The sequence below is a fragment of the Plasmodium vinckei genome, assembly GCF_900681995.1.
Source record: "Plasmodium vinckei vinckei genome assembly, chromosome: PVVCY_14".
NCBI lineage: Eukaryota > Apicomplexa > Aconoidasida > Haemosporida > Plasmodiidae > Plasmodium > Plasmodium vinckei.
In genome coordinates, this window is record NC_051306.1 from 1,533,443 (window position 1) to 1,551,516 (window position 18,074).

Consider the following 18,074-nt stretch of genomic DNA (forward strand, 5'->3'; position numbering starts at 1 on the left):
TTCAGCTAAAAAAAATAATATAGTATTTTTTTAGTACAGATTATTTCGTCATATATATATTATATAAACATTATTTGATATTCTAACTTTATATAGTTATTTATCATAAGGATTTAAGGTCTATTTTTTGTATTATAAAAAGGGATAATTCTTTGAAAATGACTAAGAGTGTAGAAGAAACGTTAAAGGGAGCTGATATTAAATTGCTCTTGATCGACTTTGATGGTACATTATTTGTAGATAAGGATATAAAAGTACCTAAAGAAAATATAGAAGCAATTAAAGAGGCTATTGAAAAAGGGTATATGGTAAGTATATGCACAGGGAGGTCAAAGGTTGGTATTTTAAGTGCATTTGGTGAAGAGAATTTAAAAACAATGAACTTTTATGGTATGCCAGGAGTTTATATTAATGGTACTATAGTATATGATCAAATTGGATATACCTTACTTGATGAAACTATTCAAACTGATGTTTATGCAGAATTAATAAATTATCTTGTTGAAAAAAACTTAGTTAATCAAACCATTTTTCACAGAGGTGAATCAAATTATGTTACTGAAGATAATAAATATGCAGATTTTTTACAAAAAAATTATAGTGAAAATAGAAGTATAATTATTAGACATAATGAGCTGTTAAAATATAAAACGATGAATAAGCTTATGGTAGTATTAGATCCATCTGAATCAAAACAAGTTATAGATAACTTAAAGAAAAAGTTTTCAAAAAAATTGACAATATTTACAACATATAATGGACATGCAGAAGTAACAAAATTAGGCCATGACAAATTTACAGGTATTAATTATTTATTAACACATTATAATATTTCAAATGATCAAGTTTTAGTAGTAGGTGATGCAGAAAATGATATAGCTATGCTATCCAATTTTAAATATTCTTTTGTTGTAGCAAATGCAACTGAATCAGCAAAAGCTCATGCAAAATGCATTCTTCCTTTATCTCATAAAGAAGGTGCTGTTGCTTATTTACTAAAAAAAGTATTTGAACTTAAAAAATAAATACATTTTTATTTAATTGAAATTAAAAATTTATTATACATTATAAATTTATGAAAAATGTATTTTTTCATTTAAAATGTATAAACTATAAATTTTTTTTTAATATTTTGCAATGCATAAATTATGTTATTTATCGAATGCGTTGTGTCTTATATACAAAAATGAAATATTGTTCTCGTAAAAAAAGTATGGAAAAAATATATGTGTATATACTTTTTTACGTATTAAATTAAAAAAACAAAAAAAACTAAAAAATTAATAAAATAAGATAAAAAAAAATGTTCTATGTGCAAATGGTCTTCTTATGCCTCTTCCACTAGGCTAACCCACTTTTCGCAATTCTGTGAGGAGTGCGGTATGCAAATAAAGTAAACAAATAAATGAATAAACAAATAAGTAAAGAATGGACCGTCCTAGGTATGAATGCCTGGGCACAGCTGGATTAGCACAACTTTACAAATCCATGCATATTGCGGGAGCGCAAATGGCAGGATTGTTCTCATGAAATACGGTAAATAACAATTTATGAAAAGAATTGTTTACCTGTAAATTTGGAAAAGGGTACTTCACGGGGTCTTTGTCGGAGTCACTAAAAGGAAAAAAACAAAATATATAAAAATGTAAGCGGTGAATAGGTATTTATTAGCACTATATTGTGCCTAATTTTGGTTTAAAAAATAAAAGGAACATACATTATCCATTTATTTAGTGAAAAAAGGACATTGTTTAATATGGTATATTTTTTCGGATCATCTAAATCATTTTCTATAGCTTGAAAAATAACTGAAATTGGATAATCTGTTAAATTGTAATTTCTTAAAAATTTTATAATTTTTAAATATTTTTTTGCAGATAAAAATAAATGAACAACCATATCATATTCTTTTAATCTCAAAGACATATCTAAACAAAATTGATATGCCCATTCATATTTTGTAAACTGCCAATAATGAAATAACCTTTTAGTTACTTCGATCGAATCAGATATAACATAGAATTGAAGTAATTGTCTTAAAAAATTATCTTGTTTAAAAAAAATACAAACATCAAATATAAAAGTTTGTAAAATCCTATTAGGTATAATATTTAAATATAACAAGGATTTCATATATTCTAATATGTATATTAAAAATAGTGAGGTATTCTGTAATTCGGAATAGTTTAAAGTTTCATGATAAATGTTTTCCTTTTTATTATTTTGTATATTAACAGAATTATTCGAATTAATTATATTATCATTTGACTTTTTGGTATTTACAAAATTTGAAATTTGTTTGAATTTTTCATTAATATTGTCTTCTCTTTTTTCGTCTTCAGAAGTCATATCTTTTTCACTACTCTTGTTAAACAAGGCCCCTTTGTTTTTTTTTCGGTTCCTTTTCATTTCAAGAAAGTTGATTGAAAAGTTAAATAATGTTTCTTTTTTATTTAACTTATATTTTTTTATAATAAAAGGATGGAAAACTTCTGTAACGATATCCTTCTCAGTAATTAATGTTTTACCATCTAAATTTTTTAAAACTTCATCTAATGGTTGAATTATTTTATTTTTTTGTCTTGTAATAGTTGTAGAGCATTTACCTTTCTTTGCACATTGCTCAATTAGTTTCCTATAATTAATATTTATTATATTTACTATACTTAAAAAATCTTCGATTTTTATATAATTTTCTAGTGCTAAAAAAAACATTTCTGTTATTCTCTTTTTGCAGTATGGCCTTCTTAGCAAAACATCAACGGATGTACTCTACGAAGAGAAACAAATTAAAAGAAAATTACACATGATAAATAGGTAAGAGAACAAATGGGTAAACTGTGTAATGAAATTTTTTTTTCGTACTTCCTATACTTACCAAGTTTGAAAAGTGCTGGCAAATCTGCAACATGAGTATATCATAGTCAATACTTATGCTGTATATATTTCCATAATGGGCATCAATGATTATGTTTGGTGATTTAAAAAAAATATAATTGCAATTGATATTTCTTTTAAAGGATTTTGGGGATGTTAAGTAGGAAATATTAACAGTATTATTATTTAGAGAGGTAATTGAATTTTTTTTTTTATATTTAATATCAAATATATATATTTGTTCATTTATATAATTAAAAACACCAAATAAATTATTTATACAAAAAGTGTCTATCATTCCGCTTGCAAATAAATCAAGGACATAATCAAAATAGACAGTTGATGATAAACATCGGAATGATATTCTTCCATTTTTAAAATCTTTATGTATACAATATGTTTCATTATATAGTATAATAATTTCAATATCATTTTTATTTATATTATCAGTTTTTGTTAAGTTTAATTCGATTTTTGGAAGCTTTATTGCATTATTATTATTTAATAAGTAAGGTAATATAACATTGTTTTTGGTTGACGATAATAAAGCTATATAAGATGTATTTTCATTATACCAAGCATATTTAGATTTTATATAATGTTTCTTTAATGGGCTTATAATTAAGTTATCAAAAGATATATTAAATATTTCTATAGAATTATTAGTTACTACTACAAAATCTGAATTACTTATATTTTCATTTACCTCTTTTGATGTATTATTATTTAACCAAAATGCACTTAATATTTCACATTCATCTAATTTATTTATTTCTACACTTAAATATATATTATGATTATTTAAAATATCTGATATTTCTATTATATTTGGATTAATACTATAATAAAGAAAAAAACTTTTATTAGCTGAAAAGCAAATATGCTCACATAAATTCTTGTCAAATTTTACATACACACCTTTATAATTTTCTTCCGTTTTTTTAATATCAGTTACTAAAAGAGCCTTTGTTAAAACATTTTGATGTATTATAAAATCATTTATTTTATCGTAAAAAATTCTGTCATTCTTTGAAACCTACAAAAGGTGAAACAAAGTGTAAAAAGGGATAACCATAAATACATGTCCTACATATTTTTACTTAAAAACACATACACATACACATACATATTTATACATGTTTTAATCTGAGTAGTTATTATGTTTTTAGCATACCTCCCATTGATATACAGGATCAGATATATATGCTGGTGAATAAGTGGAAATGGATTTAGTTCTTCTAAACTCTTTATCTTCTTTACTTTGCTCATTTAGTATATCAGTTTCAATCCGTTTTTTTTCATTTGATGGATTTTCCCCTTCTCGTATATCCGTTTTATTAACTATACCAGTATGTTCATTTTTTATCACATTATTGATATTCATAATTTAAAGTAATATTATTTTTTTGAATATTTATGTCACAATATAATTATATATATAGGCATATATCAATAATTGTTATCATTCACTATTTTTCTAATATACATTATCTTGGCATTTGTTCATTATTTATTTATTTTTTTTATTTTAGGAAAATATATTTTGTAAAAAGCTAATAATACATTTTTTTTTATGGGACACTCTTTTATATTATATTGTAAATATAAATATGTACATATGTATAATAAATTGTATACACATATAATTTTTTGGATACCTACTATTTCCCAATTTGAGATTCCCTACCTCAATAAGTTATCAACTTTATTTGTTTTTACACTTTAACTTTTTTATCTTTGGAATATTCATTTTTTTTACACTGAAAAAGAATATTTTAAAAAATATATATACATATAAAATAGGGTACAAAAAATAATTATCCTACATATATACATTTTTTTTTTTGAAAAATTTGACTATTAATTTGTATTAAATTTAATCTATTAATTTTGTAAAATTGGATTATTATAAAGTATAATGTAAAAAAATTAAACATATTAAACATATTAAAATTTATGTATATTTGTGTTATAAACTTATCGAACGAATAAATTTGATCATTGACAAAATACAACATGCCCCTATCTTAGTATTCTTTTCTTTCTTTTTATATGATGTACAATTTTCTATATACAATATAATATCACTAAATAGATTTATTTGAAAAATGGGCAAGCATATACGCCATAGTAATATTTAACGTATAACAATAAGCCCATATTTGTTGTAGGAAATATATAATTAATTTTTTTACAACAATATGGGCGAAAAAAACAGAGCACTAAATATCAAGCCAAAGTAGGAGTACTAAAGTGGTATACATGTACTTGTATCGAAGAGAATTCCTTCTTTTTCTTTTTTTTATAAAAATGTAACTAACACACATGTGTATGTGTTATATAGCAATAATATTTGTATAAAAAAAACAAAAAGACAAGAATATAATGAATTTAAAATAGGGAAATATGCTTCAAAGAAAGATAAATTTATGCCTTTGGTATAGATATAGGATAAGGTGCTACCAAAATGAAGAAACTAAAGGAATAGTAAATATTATGAGAAGAAAAGTCCAAGAGTTTTGTTCAAATAATACGAGATACAGAAAGATTACAGTCATACCATTTGATAATAAAGAACTGTCATTAAATATAGAATATAAAAATATACCTTTTGATATAGATGAATTAAATAAAAAAAGTAAAAATGAAATATTAAATATTTATAAAATTGTTAGAAATAAAAATGAATTAAATAAACTACCAAGTGATTTTTTAGATAACTTATTTGAATGTACAAAAAAATATATTCGTTGTTTATTACCTTATGAAATCGTAAAAATATATAAAACATTAAATATATTAAAAAAAAATAATAAAGATTTAAATTTATTATTACATCAACATATAAAAAGAATATATAAAAATTTTGATATTATAAGTATCAGTAAATTATTTCAAATATATACCTTTTCAAAATCAAAGCCAATATATATAATAAAAAAATTATCTGAAACATTTTTAAATAATTTAACACATTGTAACAAACCTTGGTGTTTTAGAGAAGTTATATCTATATATTCATATTTTAAAATAAATTCACCAGAACATATAGATTATATATTTAAAAAATGTGTACCTATAATAGCAAAAAATATAATGATGTATACACCAAAAGACACTACTATTATTTTCTACAGTTTTGTAAAAATGAATAAATATGATAAAATTTTATGTCATGCTATAACAAAAAATGTAATTTTAAAAATCCATTTATATGATTTTAATCAACTTTCGATTATATTAAACTCGTTTGCTAAAATCGGAGAAAAAAATAATAAACTATGTAAAGCCATATGCGATCAAATCAAAAATAAAATGAAAACTGGGAAAACCAATACAGGTTTAGGAATACACTCTATGCCTTCTTCTTCAAAGTTAGAGCCAAGTAATATCAAACACAACGGCTCGAATGAAGATGATACTTCTAACTTTAGGGAAAAAAAATTGATGGAAATGAAAATAGATGATATTACAAAACATGATGAAGCAATAATTGAATTAAATGAAAACGAAACAGAATGTAAACAGATAAAAAGATGTGAAAATAAAAATGACTTATTAGAAAATCGAATTTTAAAACCAAAAGATGTTTCTGTTATATTAAATGCTTTGATAAAGCTTGAATATTATAATAATGAAACATTTAATTGTTTAATTCCATTTATAATAAATAATATTTGTAAATTTTCTCCACAATCATTAAGTAATTTAGCTCATGCTTATTCACAAATACACATTGATAATACATTGTTATTTGATAAGTTAGCTAATGAATCGATAATGAAAATACATAAATTTAAAAATAAAGAATTAAGCAATTTAGCTAACTCTTTTGTACGATTAAATATAAAAAATAAAACATTGTTTACTTATATAATAGATGAATTTTTATATAGATCTACTATTGGTTCTAAATTTCAAACATACAAATTTGATATTTTGTCATTACAACAATTTGCCTACTCATTTAGTAAAGTTGGATTAAAAGATGAAAAAGTATATAACATTTTATACAACACTTTAATTAAAAAAATTCATGAAATAAAAAAAATGAAAAAAAAAAATAAAATAAACGAACAAAATTTATTATTAGGGAATAACAAAAACCAAACAAACTCCTGTTCAGACATTATGATAAATAAAAATACAAATTCTTTATTATTTAGAACAAATGAAATGGTAGAAAAAAATAATTTTGATTTTTTTTTCATTTCAACATTTGTTAATTCTTATAGTAGAGCAAAAATAAATCATAAAAATTTTACACACTTTATTAGTTACATAATTCGAAAAAAGAAGCAAAATAATAATGAGATATTATCAAATCAATCATTAAGTAGTTTGATTTATGGTTTAACTAAATTAAAAATTCAAGATAAAAAAATATATCAATTATTACTTAAAGAATGTAATGAAAAAATCGATTCATTACAGCCATTTCAAATAGCATTAATATTATATTCATTTAGTAAGTTGAAAATATATTCTTATAAATTTGTTAAAAGATCTATACAAATATTAAGTATGAATATACACAATTTGAGTTTAACTGATTTATCTTTAGTATGTTATTCATTATCAAACTTTTTATACAGAGATATAATATTTTTATATAAAGTTCAAAAAATAATATTTATAAATAATTACGAATTTAATAAAACTAATGTTTGTCAACTTTTTAATTCATTTACAAAATTATGTTTTTATTATAAACCATTTTATGATTCTATATTTCAAAAAATATTTGCCTTTATGCATGAATTTGATGAAAAAGAATTAAGTAATCTTGTCTTTTCATTTATTTATTACTTTCATATGGTCATATTACAGAATTATGCCAACATGGAAAAAGCTACTACACCCTCTGTCATCGATTTGAATGCTAATGGCCATAAGAATGAGATCACATATGTTGTTAAAAACCAAACAGATAAGCCAAATGAAGAAATAAAAATAAAGCCCAATACAAGCAGTAAAATACACACATTTGATGAAAAAATTGAGGAAGATACTGTTATTAACAATGATAGCAAACATAATAAAGCTTCTCACTTATTGAGAGAAAATAGTCCTAATTTGATTTTAAAAAATAAAGAAGAATTTTTTAAAAATGAATTAAATATTTTTTTTAATTTAATTTTTATTTTAAATGAAAAATATAGACAAAAATTATCACTAATTAGTATATATCAATTACAAATAGTAGATTTATATTTACGGGCATTTTTTACAAACTATTTTTCATTTCCAAATTATTTAAAAAGTTTTTTTTTCAAATGCAGAAATGTGAAACTTAAAATCGATGATTATGTTTTATTATCCTCAAAAATGCATCGAAATATTTCTCGATATCTTAATGCAGTTGGTGTTAAACATAAAAGTGAAGTTATTTTTGGCCCATATCAACTAGACATTGTTGTCGACTTTTTGGAAAATGATATAAAAAATAAATTTAATTTAAATTTTGACGACAAAATGAATGAAGAAAATCATAGTAATAATGTAATATATAAACGAAAGGGCTTAGAAAATGAAGTAGTTGTAAAAAAAGAATATAAAGAAAAATATAATGTAATTGAAAAGTTACTAACAAAAAATATTGTCATAGAAGTTGATGGCATATCTCATTTTTATAAAGAAAGTTATAGTAGAACATTAAATTCAATAATAAAAAATTATATTTTAAAAAAATTTGGATGGAATATAATACATATACCATATCAAGAATGGAATCAATGTTATAATTTTAAAACCAAACTATTATATGCCATTCACATTTTTAAGAAGATTCTTCACATCAATCGAGATACTGTATCTCCAAAAGATTTTATATATTTTATGAGTAATGAAAATGGATTTAATCAACAAAGTACCAATAATAATGACGCCTCTGAAAATATGTCACATACAAAGGAAGAGAGTAACAACTTTATGGATCAAGATATGCCTATTAAGAATACTGATAAAAATGAAAAAACTGAACAAGAGGAAGAAAAAAGTATTCCAGATTTTTACACAATAGATGAAGAAACAATTTTCCTTAATCAGATAAAATCTCGGAATATGTTTCAAAAAAATATAATGAAAAAACTCAGGAAAGATGGGAAAATGAAATATGATTTTAACATCGTCCGCAAGGATAATAAGACTGAAGAGATCATCGAATTATCTGATCAGAATTCTAAAACAGATATCGAAACATGAAAAGTGACATTTAAATTTGTTTGCACATTTTTCATTTGCATTATATTTTGTTTTGTCATAATTCATTGTGCTTATGTTTCTACATTTGTTATCATATAGTTTGTCGCGTTTGCTTATTTTTTGTTTTTACTTTTTTTTTGTAACACCGTAATAACACGCATATATTCCATACGTTAATATTTGAATAAATCTAAATATAGATTGAAGTACCATTTGAAATAGGAAACATATGTAAGTATATTACTATACGGCAATTATATACACTTCAAACAATGTGTAATGCCATGCCATTTTTGTTTGAACCGTAAAAAAAAGGTGTACCTTTCCTTATAGAAATTTATAATGTCTACTGAGTTAAAGACAAAATTATTTTATGTTAATAGGAAGTAGGTAGAATATAATGTCAAACACACATATATATATGTATGCAACATTATTAACAAAAGGTTAAAAAAAGTATAAGAACAATATCCAAAACTTATATTTATAAAAAATTTATGACTTCTATAGTAATAATGAAACAGGTTCTTAACTCAAAAAAAAATATATAAGTTTAGTAATATATTTTCATTCAATTAAAAGATAAAATATAAATTATGTTTATTGAAATGCATTAAAAAGTGAAGGGTATCCATAAATTTGTTGATGAAAAGATGTTGGTCAATGCCTTTTTATTTTTTTATTTTTTTATTTTTTCCTTTTTTATCCCTTGTATGGACTTTTTTAGTATTCGCCAATCTTAGGGGCTAAGAAAAAGGTTAAATGGGAATTGTCAGGTAATTCTGTTAATTGCTGTTTGAAATTAAATTTGATAGAGACTGGAATATTTGGAGAAAGGGAAATTAAAACTTCATCAGATAAAGCTGAAGCTCTTGAAAACATAACCAAATATCGTGTTGCAAATTCTTGTGAAACATATTTTGAGCATGTAATAGATATATCAGCCATATCATTTGTAAATTGTTTTGTTACTTTTATATCTGAACCTGTTGTACTTAAAATCATAGTATCTTTTTTCATAGATATAGATACATTATCTCCAATAGAATTTAAATATTTTGTAAACTCTTGAAACTTTTTAGATTTCATTGTACATTGACAATGATATTCCGATTGAGGGATTTCTAAATGTTCCTTTTGTGTATTGATTAATTTAACTTGGATTTCTAATGAATCTTCAGTACTAGATTGTTCTTCTTCATCTATAATTCCGATATTTAAGACTGCATCATTTTCATTATCTTCTTTAAACAAGAAAACCGTAGACTTTTCTTTTATCACAGATAATATTTTCAACATGAAATTTATGCTTATCCCTAAAACACATTTTTTATCACACCTAAAAAGAAAGAAGAAAAAAAAAAAAATTTTGAACTCAGACAAAATAATGAAATGGATTGATATAAAGTATTATGGAGAAATAATAATTTTTAGTGTAAAAAGTTAAGAAAATGTATAGAACCTGTAATGTTGAAAAAAGTCGGACATTATATTCAAATCAACTAAGGATACATGACTGCAATCCATTGATTGCATTTTAATTCCATTTTCATCACATTCTAAATTTACTTCTGTACATATATCTTTCAATGTTTCAAATAATTTTTTAAAAAATTGACCATCTATTCTGCATTCAAACATTTTGCCTGATATTTTTTTTCTAGTCTAAATATTTTTTTTTCTTAAATAGGAGAATATTATGCGATATATTATATTTTTTATTTGTTTACTTATTTATCACTTTTTAAATTTGTTTATTTCAAAATGTGTATTTTTCTTGATGAAAGTGAAAAAAAAATAGCTAGCTTAAAAAGTTCATAAGTTTATCCTTGGAATTATATTAGTGTGCTTGCACATAAATTCATAATACGTTTATAAATGTGTGAATGGCAATTTATGTAAATTTATGTTTTATTAGAGAGAAAGTGAATGAAAATAAAAATATATAAATTCCCTAGTTAAAAAAATATATATTTTAATTATTTATTAAATGGTAAAAGGGTATTTAAAAAAACAAATTAAGAAAAATTAAGCCCCTTGGATGCGTTTAAAAAATTATACATTATATACATTGCATATGCATTATATATATGTGTATATTTGCATTGAAAATTTTCTTTGCTTTTTTCTTTTCTTTGTTTTTTTCTCTTTTTTTTGTTTTTAATTTTTTTAATATTGAAAATAAGATAAGGAATTATGACGAGATAAAGCTAACACATTTTGTTGTGTATTCATAATGGAAAAATAAAAAATACTATGAGTGTATCAAATTAAGCCGTATTCCCCATAATGACACAAAATACCAAAACAATAATCAGTAAAAAAGAAAAAAAAATATGCATATTATACTATTCATCATGCTAAGGACCACATATATAAGACACAAAAATATATGAGTATCCAATTTTTTGTGTTTTTTTCAAATTGAGAAGGGTATTATATTATACCTTATATTGGTACTTCACACAATTCGAAAAAAAACATATTTCCTAATAATATGAACTATATATTTATTTGGTGATTTAGATAAATGGTATGGTAAAGGAATAATTAAAGTGGTTATTCATATGAATAAATTGTGAAAATATTATTTTTTGTAACCCATAAATTGATATAATTTAACTATAAAATAAATTTCCTTTTTTCTCGTTAAAAGTAATATTATTACAACATCACTATTAATATCTTTACAATACATAACTTTATATATGTTTATAAAACTAAAGGGCAAAAAAAACTTTAATATTTCATATAAATTTTTTTGTAAAATATTGAAAAAAAAAAAAGTTGTTCTATGCAATTTGTTTAGTGCTATTTTTGATGTACATTATAATATACTAATGATATAAAAAATGGGGATGCGATAAAAAAAAAAAAAATATATATTTTTTTTATAAGGGAATAATTTAAAATGGAAAAAAAAATATAATATTTATTTATGTACATGCAACTGACTCTATAAGTTTATTTTTTAAATGCCAATTAAGATATTTATTACTAAAGTAATAATATCGATAAGGAGACGAAAAAGAGGAAGTTGAAAGTTGAAAATTGAAAGTTGATAATATATTAGTATATACTACAATTTTCCTCACAGTTTGCGTATATTTGTACATGAAAAAAAAAACAAAAAAAATATGTATACATATTAAAAAAATAAAAGCTGTTTGAAAAAGTGGTAAATCATATTTTTATACTTAACCTGAAAAAATATGCCGTATATTATATGTATGTTGGAAATAATAGAGTATATATATGCATATTCAAAATAAAGGATAGCTATATTGATATTGTGTTAAAATGAAAAAGTTTAACAAGAGGAAAAATAATATTGGGAAAAAGGGGAATTATAATAACAGAAATAAAAATAAAAAGGTAGAAGATTCAGAAATCGAATCAGATGATATATTGTCATCCAATTTGTCTGAAGAAGATAATATTATTGTAAATAAAAAAACAAAATTTAATGATGAAACAATTGAGAGTGATGAATATGATAATAAAAATAAATCAGATGACGATGACGAATATGATGGGTTTAATAACCCAGAAGAAAGGAAAATGTATTTAGCAAAAAAATATCTTAAGGATATGGGAATTGAAAGTAGTGAAGAAGAGGATAGTTCAGGAGAATCCGAAAATAGTGACAATGAACAAAATAAAAAAAAAAAATTTTGTTCTGATTTTTCATCTGATGATAGTGATATTGAGAAAAAAGAAAAAATAAAAAAAATGTTAATGGAAAAAGAAAGTTCCAAATATAGAAAAACTCTTTTAAATTTAAGGGACAAAATAAGGATATTTTATGATGAAGAATTATCGAATAATAATGATAAAAAAGATAAACAAAATATGAACAATTTACCAAAAAAGATAAAAAATGATGAAAATGTTTTATTTTTTAATGGACACAAAAAAAGTGTTACTACAGTTGCTTGTCCAGATTATAATTTATCCTTTTTCGATCACTATGATTATAAAATAACAAACAATAATTATGATAAATATAACAATGAAAAGTTAAACAGTTATAATGACCATACTGATAGCGATGAAGAAAGTTTACAAAATATATCCAACGAAATTATGTATCCTAAATCTTTTGAAAATACATCAATTAATACAATATATACAGGAGGTAAAGATGCTTGTATTATTGAATGGGATTTATGTAGGCAAGAAAAAGTTCATATTTATAAAGGGAATCCAGATTCTTTTAAAGATTTTGGAAATCAAAGTGGGATATGCCATTTTAAAAGTGTAATGGATATTTATTGTAATAAATATAATTCATTTTTCATGTCAGTTGGATGTGATAATTTAATAAATGTATGGGATAATAGAACAAAAAAAAGTTGCATGAATTCAGTTATAGGTCATAAAAATATCATAACTTCAATAGTAGGATGTAATGATGATACAGAAGAATTAAATATGGAACATAATTTTTTTACTTCATCATATGATAAAACAATTAAATTATGGGATTTAAGATTTTTTAATAAATGTATAAATACCTATTTAGGTCATACAAATAATATTCTTACAATGAATTCATTAAGTCAAAATAAATTATTAACAAGTTCTAGTGATTATACTATACGTTTTTGGAATACTAAAAATGATAATCATATATTATTTAATATAAATTATGAAATAATTGAATCATGCTGTACTCTTAATAATAAAATATTTGTAGCAGGAACATTTTCAGGAGCCCTTTATATTTTTACTTCATCTTATAAAAAACCAATTTGTATACACAAAAATGCACATAGCTCATATCCCATAACAGCACTTATAAGTATCCCATATACAAATATATTTATTTCTGGTTCTTATGATGGATATATTCATTTTTGGGAGTATAAAAGTACTAGTAAAATATCTGCCAATATTTCAAAAATTATGACTATACAACTAAATGGAACAGTAAATAAATTTTCTTTTGCACACAATTATAAATATCTATTTGCAGCTATTGGTAATGAAATGAAACATGGTAGATGGGAGCGAACGAAAAATAAAAATGGGCTTGCTGTAATACCAATTCAATTTTTATCATAAATAATTTTTTCAAAAAAAAGCAATCTAATATATATGTCCCAATTATAAAATAGCTAGCTAGCACACACTATTTCGTACATCCAGCATAATTAAATTTTTATATTCAATTCAAAATAATTCATTTGCATTAATATTGTAAAATTTGTGTATGAAAATGTTTTTTCAATTTGCATACATTTTTTAATTTCATATCTATCAATTATTTAGTTTATATTTTTTTTGGTATTTTCATGCTTAATCTTATATTTTTAAATAACCAATTTAGTTGTCTAATCACATATACACCTTTTTTAAAATTAACAAAATAATATAAATTATATTCTTATTTTACTTTTTTGATTTTTATTAAAACATATAGTTTTCATGCCATATGTTAAGATAGTAATATCTACCATATTAATTAAAGGTTTTACATTATTAAATGGTTAGTTATCATTTTTAGTGGGCAAATAAATCTATACAATCGCATTTAAGGTATCATTGTGATTTATATCTTTTTAAAGGCATATAATTTTCTCCTACCTCTTTGCATTTAACTTTAATATATGTATATATTTTTTGATTTTTTTCATTTATTTTTCTTTCTTAGTAGACAATCATGGAAAATAAAAAAGTAGAAATTCAGTGTGTAGAGAGTCATTACATATATGCTAAAAATATCGAATGCATGAACATGATTTTTTTTTTTTTTCATGTCTATATTTTTATTAACAAATTTAATCATATGTAAGTAGTTTCATTTATTATAAATACTATATTTTTTCGTTGAATGAAAAAATAGTTAAGTAAAAAAAAATGATATATTAATAAGATGAAAATTATTATTTTAACTTTTTAATCTCATAATATTCCTACATTGGAAACTACACATTATATTTATTTCCTATTATATATAAAATATTCACTTTTTTGTATATAAGTAAAATTATTAAATAAGCTAGAAATTAATTAATGCATATTTTTTTATAATCATTGTTTTATTCCTTAACTATCCTTTTTATTAAACTGTTTTAAATGTATAATTATTTTTTTTAATTAATTCTAGTTAAATATTTTTCATAGCCTTATGACAATAAGGGGGAGAAAATGAAAAAAAATATTTCCTTTAACCTCTTTTTATATTTTGCAGCTAATGAAACGATTTATACTTTATGATTATTGGATGACTATTTTTAATTTATTATTTTTTTTCGTGTGCATTTTAGTTTAAAATGTATATTTTTCAAAAGAACAATATCAAACTATTGTTTATTTGTATAATATGAAATAAATTATATTAAAATAATAGAATATTTTATTTTTTCTGAACGACTTAGAGTTTCATTTGTTTCCCCCATTTGATTCGTTTGGTCTTTCATTTTTTTTTTAAATAATATATAGCTTTTTAAAATGAACAATTTCATAGCACTACCATATTAATATTATAACAAATAAATACATTTCTTATAAAAAAAAACAAGAATATATCATATGTGATTACACAATATTTTATTTGTATTAATTAAGTTGTTGACCTATTTATTCATTTATATAACATTTAAATAGAACAAACATAAAATAAAAGATATTATAAAATGAGCAAAAAATATGTATATTGGGAAAAGCAGGGTAATGATCGCATGTGTGGTCTTCACTGCATAAATACTATCCTTCAGGTAATTAAAAAAAATTATAAAATTAGAATTGAATTTTAAGAAAAACCTCATATAATTTCATACTATAATCCAATATGGGAATGGAAATATATAGTCATCATCATTCTATATGCATGTCCATTTATTATTTAATTTGTTGTACTCTACAGTATATTAAAATTACTCTAAATAGGAAAGTCTCTACTTTTGTATGCTTTATATAGTTTGCTAATAAACATATTATGATTGCTTATATTCTTACAACATTTCAGGGCCCTTATTATAGTGAAGATGTTCTAGCACAAATAGGAAAAGAAATTGATGAAAAAGAGAAAGAATTTTTAAAAATGCCTTCTAACGAATTAATAAGAACAAATTCATCAAATGTTTTGGATGACGGTTTTATAAATATTTCTGTACTCATTGAAAGTTTAAGACGAAAAAATATATTATTAAAAAATGCTTTTGAAGAAGATTTAACAAAAATAATATCAAGTGGTCATCAAGATATTGGTTATATATGTAATTTAGAACAACATTGGTTTAGTGTTCGTAAAATTCATAATACTTGGTATGTATTAGATAGTTTAAAAAGTGCGCCATTATTTATTAAAGATATAAATTTAAAATATTATTTTAATGACATTTTTAAAAAATATCATATATTTTCTGTACAAAATATGAACCCATATATTTCTTTACCAAAACCTGATATAAATTTTGAACCTAAAAATCCAAATCAATTTTATATACCAACTAATCATATTTCTGAAATTTCATCTGCGTCTAATGGTTTTATATTAGAAGATAAATATAGTATGAACAAGTCAGAAAATAGTAGTCTCTTTTCAAATTTTAATAAGCCTCAAAATTTTCAATGGCCAAAAAATGGGGGAAGAAAATTAAACGATGATATAAATAATATTAGCTCAAATAATATGGATGATGATGTTGACGATGAATTTAAAATTGCTTTGAGGTTATCAATGGAAGAATATATTAAGGTTCAACCAAAAAACAGACAAATATTCACTAAACATTTCTATATATTTATCCTTAATAATTTTATTTTTCAACCCAACTTACCAAATAATATATGCATTATCACTATAATTATGTCGCAATTTTTTATTTTTATAGAATTTGCCACCTCCACCAAGCGAAGAATTAATTAATGAAGATTTTATAAATGTTATGATCAAATTGCCAAACAAAAAAATCCAAAGAAAATTTGGCGTATCGAAAACTTTAGCGGTATCTTTAAAAAAAATATTTGTCTTTATTTTGTATAAGAATTACATGATTGGGTTTATATAATTATGTTCACTTTCGATATGCTGCATATATATATCTATCCCATTTTTATGCTTATTTATAGGACATTTTTTATTGGATAGAATATGAATCAGTAAACAGCCAGCAGATAGATTCATCACTAGTTTTTAAAAACTGTTATTTTCTTTATCAATTATTCCCAAGGTATAAATCCATGCATATATGAAATAAACAATTTTGTTCGTTTATGTTTATTGGTTTATAGACAGACACTATATTTTATCCCTTTTTCTTTTATTCTAATTAATAGGAGAAAGTTTTGCAAGTATCAAAACGGATCTATCGAATTACAAGTTGGTGACAAGGTAAATTGAATTTTCCATTTATACTCCCATATATATTATCTATATATTTTGTTGTCGTTTTTATTTTTCCATGCTTCCCTTTTTTTTATAATGATTTTTTTTTTTTAATATAGGTTGAATTGGTTCATGATAAAAGTTTGAAAGATATGAAATTCGAAAAAGAGGAAACGTTTATGATGCAATAAAATTTATTCCAAATAAACATATAATTTATTTTCTTATAATTTTGATTATTTTTTAACCTTTAAATAGTTGAAAAACAAATAGAATAATAAATGTTACCAAAAAAGGATATATAATTTGAAGAATAAACAAATATATAAATTTATTTCCTTAATATTAGCATTCTATAATAATAATGATGTATCCCCAAAATATTATTTTTATTTATTTATCTATCACTATTTTATTTTATATTTTTTTAGTATTAATATTATGTGTTTCCCACTTTTTTTTAATTAATTTACCATTTTTGTTAAACCCATTTATGCATATAACAAAGCGAACAAAAGAAAGACATTTTTTGAGTTTTATTTCTTTATCTTATTGTATAGTATAAATGTTTGATTTTTATTCGGCGCCTTTAATTACAAACATATTTAATGCCTACTTAATATATTAATTTTTAAATCATAAGAAATGCTATTATATA

General features: G+C 22.4%; 6 protein-coding genes across 6 annotated transcripts; 4 read left to right on the forward strand and 2 right to left on the reverse strand.

Annotated features, from left to right (window-relative positions):
- Window positions 1-158: 158 nt before the first annotated feature.
- PVVCY_1404320 (haloacid dehalogenase-like hydrolase, putative) lies at window positions 159-1,025 on the forward strand (the record flags this gene model as incomplete). Its single annotated transcript, XM_008624600.1, has 1 exon — window positions 159-1,025. The coding sequence occupies one exon, from the start codon at window positions 159-161 to the stop codon at window positions 1,023-1,025; it is 867 nt and encodes a 288-aa protein (XP_008622822.1).
- Window positions 1,026-1,327: 302 nt separating this feature from the next.
- On the reverse strand, window positions 1,328-4,261 carry PVVCY_1404330 (conserved Plasmodium protein, unknown function; the record flags this gene model as incomplete). Its single annotated transcript, XM_008624599.2, has 5 exons — window positions 1,328-1,366; window positions 1,569-1,614; window positions 1,718-2,772; window positions 2,879-3,913; window positions 4,052-4,261. The coding sequence occupies 5 exons, from the start codon at window positions 4,259-4,261 to the stop codon at window positions 1,328-1,330; spliced, it is 2,385 nt and encodes a 794-aa protein (XP_008622821.2).
- Window positions 4,262-5,283: 1,022 nt separating this feature from the next.
- Window positions 5,284-9,081, forward strand: PVVCY_1404340 (RAP protein, putative; the record flags this gene model as incomplete). Its single annotated transcript, XM_008624598.1, has 1 exon — window positions 5,284-9,081. One exon carries the CDS (start codon window positions 5,284-5,286, stop codon window positions 9,079-9,081), a length of 3,798 nt encoding a protein of 1,265 aa, XP_008622820.1.
- Window positions 9,082-9,804: 723 nt separating this feature from the next.
- On the reverse strand, window positions 9,805-10,722 carry PVVCY_1404350 (proliferating cell nuclear antigen 2, putative; the record flags this gene model as incomplete). Its single annotated transcript, XM_008624597.1, has 2 exons — window positions 9,805-10,420; window positions 10,544-10,722. The coding sequence occupies 2 exons, from the start codon at window positions 10,720-10,722 to the stop codon at window positions 9,805-9,807; spliced, it is 795 nt and encodes a 264-aa protein (XP_008622819.1).
- Window positions 10,723-12,381: 1,659 nt separating this feature from the next.
- On the forward strand, window positions 12,382-14,148 carry PVVCY_1404360 (U3 small nucleolar RNA-interacting protein 2, putative; the record flags this gene model as incomplete). Its single annotated transcript, XM_008624596.1, has 1 exon — window positions 12,382-14,148. The coding sequence occupies one exon, from the start codon at window positions 12,382-12,384 to the stop codon at window positions 14,146-14,148; it is 1,767 nt and encodes a 588-aa protein (XP_008622818.1).
- A 1,574-nt stretch (window positions 14,149-15,722) lies between these two features.
- Window positions 15,723-17,607, forward strand: PVVCY_1404370 (ataxin-3, putative; the record flags this gene model as incomplete). The annotated part of the gene is made up of 6 exons (XM_008624595.2): window positions 15,723-15,803; window positions 16,055-16,786; window positions 16,923-17,036; window positions 17,161-17,261; window positions 17,368-17,422; window positions 17,536-17,607. The coding sequence occupies 6 exons, from the start codon at window positions 15,723-15,725 to the stop codon at window positions 17,605-17,607; spliced, it is 1,155 nt and encodes a 384-aa protein (XP_008622817.2).
- Between the last annotated feature and the right edge of the window lie 467 nt (window positions 17,608-18,074).